We start from the raw sequence: 6,381 nt of genomic DNA on the forward strand, positions 1-6,381 counted from the left end.
AAAAAGGGTTAAAAAATATAAAAGAGGTTAATAAAAATAACGAAAAAAAGTTAAAAAATAAAAGAAACGGTTAAAAAAAAGTCCCAAAAAAGGGTGAGAAATAGAGCAAAAAAGGTAAAAAAAAAAAACAAACCAAAACACAAAATGGGTAAAACCAAAATAATAGAGAGGTGGGTTTTTTATAAAAAATAAAGAAAATAAAAACCCCCCTACCTGGTGGCCTCAAGCGTGACCTCGGCGCGGTCCAGCAGGACGGAGCAGCTGAACTCCAGCTCCAGGGTGAAGGACACCTGGAGGGGGGGTTCAGGGGGGTGAGATGAAGGTTTGGGGGTCCCAGGAGGGGGAAGAGGGGGTGTCCCGGGGGGGTCCTACCTTGGCGTGGGAGCGGAACACGGGGTACCCGACGCTGCAGCGCCAGCGGTGCCCCCCCAGCGCCGAACATTCCAACTTCACCGCGCCGGGATCCTGCCGGGGAGGGGGAAACGGAGTTGGGGGGACACGGGAAACAGGGAGGGGGGTGATGGACCCCCCCCCCAGAGGGGAGCTGGAGTGGCTACCGGGGGGGCTACCGCTGCTGAGGGGGGGTTGGGAACACACAACGGACCCCAAAGTCCCACTTGGGAGCCGGGGGATGTGGTGGATCCCCCTCATCCCACCTGGGAGAGGTTGGGGGGACATAACAAACCCCCATGTCCCACCTGGAATGGGTTTGGGGACCCAATGGAACACACACACCCCCCTCATCCCACCTGGAAGAGGTTGGGGGGACACAACAGACGCCCATGTCCCACCTGTAATGGGTTTGGGGACCCAATGGAACACCCTCACCCCCCTCATCCCACCTGGAATGGATTTGGGGATCCAATGGAACAGCCTCAACCCCTCGTCCCACCTGGAAGGGGTTGGGGGGACACAAAAGAACCCCCGTGTCCCACCTGGAATGGGTTTGGGGACCCAATGGAACAGCCTCACCCCCCTCATCCCACATGGAAGGGGTTGGGGACCCATGGAACAGCCCCTGCTCCCCTCATCCCACCTGGAAGGGGTTGGGGGGACACAACAGACCCCCTCATCCCACCTGGAATGGGTTTGGGGACCCAGTGGAACAACCTTAACCCCCCTATCCCACGTGGAATGCGTTTGGGGACCCAATGGAACACCCTCACCCCCCTCATCCCACCTGGAAGGGGTTGGGACAAGAACGACCCAGAGGTTCCCTGGAAGACTCGAGTCCCCCTCTTTGTCCTGGTGGGGGGACAAGGGGACCAGGGATGCTGAGGGGGGGGTTCCTCAGGGATTTGGGAACCCCCCAGGGCCGCACCTGGAGCACGAGGCTGGAGAAGTGGAGATTCCCGGAGAGCCGCAGCCACAGGCTGGCGTTGTAGGCGTTCTCCTCCCGGTTTTCCAGCTCCACCCGCACCAGCATCCGCCTCCGGCCCTTCCGCAGGACGTGGGGGCTCTGCCTGCCATCCCAGGGGTCACTGTGGATCCCGGGGACACCGCGGGGACACCGGGAAGGACACGGGGGATACCTGGAGCCGGCGATGTCCGCGCTGGCCCGGAGCACCAGGTCGGAGACGCACTCGTCGTCCTCCCCACAGTCCTTGAAAAACGGGATCTGCGAGGAGCCCAAGCGTGATCCCGGTGTCCAGGGGGGAATCCCGATGTCCGGGGGGGGATCACGCCCTTCCCAGTACCCACCAGCTTGCGGAGGGAGGTGGGAGACGCCTCATCCAGCACCGGCCCCGTGGCCTCGTCCAGGGCCCAGCTGAGGGTGAGGCCGAGGGGCCGCAGGTAATCCGAGGTGTCCTGCAGGATCGGGGGATCCCGTCAGCCCCCGGGAATGGAGGGTGGGAAGAGTTCCCCCCCCCGTGGGGCAGGGAGGGGTCCCAGGGCTGACCAGGACGTGGAAGGGGACGCGGATGCAGCTCTGCCTTCCCAGCGGGAGCTCGATCCGGCGCTGGAGCAGCCGGCGGGAGCCCGAGTCGAAGGCGGCGCGGGATCCCGGGATCCGCTCCTCCAGGGACACGTTGTACCGGAGATCTGGGGGGTAGCGAGGGAGGGGCTCAGGGGCGGGGGCACCCACGGGGGTGAGGGCACCCTGGGATGCTCCAGCAGGACTCCAGGGAAGTCCTGGGATACTCCAGGAACACCCTGGGATGCTCCGGCAGGACTCCAGAGAAGTCCTGGGGTGCATCCCAGGGATGCTCTGGAGGGGCTCCAGGAAAGGGTGGGATGCTCCAGGAACACCCTGGGATGCTCTGGAAGGGCTCCAGGAAAGGCTGGGATGCTTTCCCCGGAATGACACCATGGGATGCTCTGGAGAGGCTTCAGGGCCACCCTGGGATGCTCCAGGGTTCTCCAGAAGTGCCATGTGGATGCTCTGGAATCCCATGGGATGCTCCTGGGACATCGAGATGCTCCAGGGCCCCCAGGATGCTCCAGGGATTCTCCAGGGCTCCCCTGGAGATGCTCCTGGGTTCTCCCGGAGACACTCCAGGAATGTTCCAGGGACACCCAGGGACGCTCCGGGGACACCCTGGGATGCTCCTGGAATGTTCCTGGAATGCTCCTGGAATGCTCCCGAGTTCTCCAAGGCCAACCCGGGATGTTCCAGGACTCCCTGGGACGCCCCGGGGATGCTCTGGGGATACTCCGGGATGTCGCAAGGACGCTCCAGGACCCTTTCAGACGCTTCCAGGACGCTCCAGGGATGCTCCAAGGGCCCTGCAGCCCCCCCGGTGCCCACACTCACCGATATCCATGTCTCCGGGGCTCCGGGAGCGCGTCCCGGCACGGAAGCAGATCCGGGCGCGGAGGCAAACGGCACCGGAGCCGCCGCGCTGGCAGTTCCTGCGGGTGACACTGATGGCCCCCGGCTCCACCGACACCCCCACGGACACCCGGACGATCCGGCGGGACCTGAGGGACAGCGGGATCGTGTGGGGACAGGGACGGAGATCCCGCTGCAGGATCGGGAAACGCAGGCGCGGGGGGAGGGATCCGAGAGGATCTCGGGAGCATCCCAGGGTCCCACGAGGGACCGCCCCGTCCCCGGGGTTTTCCTATCTCCCTCGAATGTCTCTGTCCCCTTCCATATCCCTGTCGCCTTCCATATCCCTGTCCCCGGCGTGTCCCTGTTCCCCCATGTCCCTGTCCCTCCCAAATGTCCCTGTCCCCTTCCATATCCCTGTCCCCGGGTTGTCCCTGTCCCCCGGGGTGTCCTTATCCCCCCAAATGTCCCCACCCCCCTTCATGACCCTGTCTTCAGGGTGTCCCTGTCCCCCCTGAATGTCCCCATCCTCCTTCATGCCCCTGTCCCCCCCAAATGTCCCCGTGCCCCTCCATATCCCTGTCCCCAGGATGTCCCTGTCCCCAGGATGTCTCTGTCCCACCTGAACGTCCCTGTCCCCCCTTCATGACCCCGTCCCCGGGCCGCCCCCGTTCCCCCCCCCCCCCCCCCCCCCCCGGACTCACCGCAGCACCACGGCCGCCCCCTGCGCCCCCACAGCCACGTCCACCAGCCCGTCCCCGTCCATGTCCATCCGTCCGTCCACGCTGATCCCGAAATAGCGGAGGTTCCACCCCAGCGCCGCCGCCTCGATGCGCTGGGAACGGAGCGTTTTGCGGGCAGCGCTCCCCATCCCCGAGCCCTTCCCAGAGCTCCCGGCGCCGTCTCACCTGCTTGTGCCGGGGCACGAGGGTGCCCGGGGCGCCGTGGAACACGTAGAGGGCCCCGCGGTGCCCGTCCTCCAGCGGGGCACCCACCACGGCGCCCGCCAGCCCGTCCTGCCCCAGGTCCGGCACCGCGCCCAGCGCGGAGCCGAACCGCGAGTCCTGCGGCCGCGCCTCGGGGTGCAGAGACCCTGCGGGGCTCAGGCGGTCCTGGGAGGGGCGCGGGGAGGGCCCTCGGTACCCCCCCAAAATCCCGCTGTGTTCCCCTCCGTCCCCTCAATTCCCCCAAACTGCCCCGACCTCTCCGTCCCCCCCAATCCCTGCATCCCTGCAATCCCTTTGCATCCGGCTGGTCCCCCCCCCAGTCCCCTGCACTCCCCCAGCACCCCTCCCGATCCCGCTGTGCCCCCCGATCCCATCGCATCCCGCTGATCCAACCCCCCCCAGTCCCCTGTGCTCCCCCCGCACCCCCCAATAGCCCCCCCCAGATCCCGCTGCGTTCCCCGATCCCCCCCATCCCCTGCACCCCAATCCCCCTGCCCGTCCCCCCCCAAGCCCCTCCCCTGCCCCACACGGCACAGGGACCCCTCCCACCCTCCCCTGCCCCCCCATGGCACAGGTACCTCCCCAACCCCTCACCTGCCCCTCATGGCACAGGGACCCCTCCCACCGGCCCCCCAGCCCCTCACGTGCTCCCTCTCACCCACCCCACGCACTACAGATCCCCCCTCCCTCCCCTGCCCCCCCGAAGCCCCTCCGCAGCCCCCCCAGCCCCTGCCGTGCCCCCCCTGACCTGCCCCACGCGGTACAGGTAGACCTTCCCCGCCTCCCTGCTCTGGCCCCCCAGGTAGGTGGGCGCTGCCACCAGCAGCAGGTCGGTGGCCCCGTCCCCCTCCAGGTCCAGGGCCAGCACCTCGCTGCCGAAGTAGGAGCCGATCTGGGGGGGTGCAGAAGGGCTGTGAGGCCGCGGGGGGGGGGACCCCGAACACCACCACCCCCCCCCGGCCCCTCTGCCTCCCCTCACCTGCTCCCCCATCAGCGTCTGGGTCACCGTGACGGTGCCCGCGGGGTCCAGCTGGAACAGGAGGACTTTGCCCTTGTGCTGGAATCGGGGGGCTCCAGCCACCAACAGGCGCTGCCCCCCCGGCAGCCGCAGCGAGGACACCGAGTAACCTGGGGGGGGGGCAGCGGGGTCAGCGGGGGGGACAGCCCTGGGCACACGGGACCCCCGGGGTGTTCCCGGGGCACCCGAAATATCAGGATCACAAATATCTGGATCGCGAGCATCTCAGCATCCCGAATATCCGTGACACGGAGTGTCCCCACTTCACCCCGTGTCTCCGGCACGTGGAGCATTCCCGTTTCATCCCTGGATCATCCCTGGCTCACTCCCCATCCCTGGGGACACGGAGAATCCCATATGCCCCCCCGAGATCTCCGGGACAAGGAATATCCCTAGTTCATCTCAGATCTCAAGAATATGGAGTATCCCTGGTTTCCCCCCATCCCTGGTTTCCCCCCATCCCTGGGGACCCCCCCGTACCGAGATACGCCGCGTGGTTCTTCAGCTCCAGCGGGAATTCCCCCTGGAATGCTTCCCGGGGTGGGATGATGCGCCCTCGCCGGCTCTCCTCCAGCACGCCCCCCTCCCAGTCGTAGGCTCCCACCATTCCAAAGAGGATCCCGTCCTGCCGGGATGGGAGGGACGTGTCACCGCAATCCCCCCCTAAGGCCACCATCCCATCCCAGGACGCTCAGCAGGGCCGGGATGGGCTTCCCGGCGGGATCACCTCGAGGAGGTGGATGGAGAAGCCGATCTGGGACATCTCCAGCTCGAAGGCGCTCTCGTTGTCCTCACGGGTGCCTGACAGCGGCAGGAAGGGGACGCTGTTCCTCCAGCTGCGCGCTTCCAGTCGGAATTCCCATCCCTTCCCGACCTCCCGGCCCCAGCGCGGCACCTTCGAGGCTGAAGATCCGATCTCCCAGCGCGTCCACGATGTCGTTGAGGGCGGCCTCGTCGGTGACGTTGAAGAAGTACTTCTCGTCGGGGTCGCTGGCGATGAACTTGATCTCCCGGATGAAATCCTCGGGATCCTGCTGCCGCCGCAGGTAGTGCCCCAGGACCTGCGGGAGGGCCGGGGGTCAGCGGGACACTCCCCCCGGGACGGAGGGGGACACGGGGCCGGGGGTCAGGGGGACTTCTCCCTCCCGGGGCGGAGGGGACAGGGGGACAGGGGTCAGGGGGACACCTCCCCCGGGACGGAGGGGACAGGGGGACGGGGGTCAGTGGGACACTCCCCCCAGGACAGAGGGGACACGGGGCCGGGGGTCAGGGGGACAACCCCCCCGGGGTGGAGGAGGACACGGGGCCGGAGCTCACGGCGATGGCGTAGCGGGTGATGTTGCGCCGCTCGCACTCGGCCAGCGCCGCCGGCAGCTCCTCCCCGTCGTGGGACTCCCCGTCCGTCACCACCAGCAGCAGCCGCGCGGCCCCCGGGCGCCCGCCCCGCTCGGCGCTGAAGGACTCGGCGCTGCCGGAACGAACGGGGCCGTCAGCACGAGCCCCGTCCTAATCCTGCTCCCGGTCCCCATCCTGCTCCCAACCTGGACCCCGATCTCAACCCCAGCCCTGATTCACATCCCAGTCCCAGTCCTGACTCCAACCCCAACCCTCATCCAAACCCTGACTCGATCCTAGCCCTGATA

General features: G+C 66.7%; 1 protein-coding gene across 1 annotated transcript; it reads right to left on the bottom strand.

The window, feature by feature from the left end:
- Nucleotides 1-213: 213 nt before the first annotated feature.
- LOC113962779 (integrin alpha-10-like) lies at nucleotides 214-6,206 on the bottom strand (the record flags this gene model as incomplete). Its single annotated transcript, XM_027673548.1, has 15 exons — nucleotides 214-290; nucleotides 373-465; nucleotides 1,322-1,463; nucleotides 1,533-1,618; nucleotides 1,702-1,809; nucleotides 1,901-2,043; nucleotides 2,756-2,922; nucleotides 3,478-3,608; nucleotides 3,682-3,885; nucleotides 4,469-4,612; nucleotides 4,700-4,848; nucleotides 5,219-5,363; nucleotides 5,466-5,539; nucleotides 5,634-5,799; nucleotides 6,056-6,206. Coding segments are annotated over 15 exons (1,980 nt in total), but the record flags the coding sequence as incomplete, so codon positions are not given.
- Between the last annotated feature and the right edge of the window lie 175 nt (nucleotides 6,207-6,381).

The sequence above is a fragment of the Neopelma chrysocephalum genome, unplaced genomic scaffold, assembly GCF_003984885.1.
Source record: "Neopelma chrysocephalum unplaced genomic scaffold, ASM398488v2 Primary Assembly neopelma1_185078, whole genome shotgun sequence".
Taxonomy (NCBI): Eukaryota; Metazoa; Chordata; class Aves; order Passeriformes; family Pipridae; genus Neopelma; species Neopelma chrysocephalum.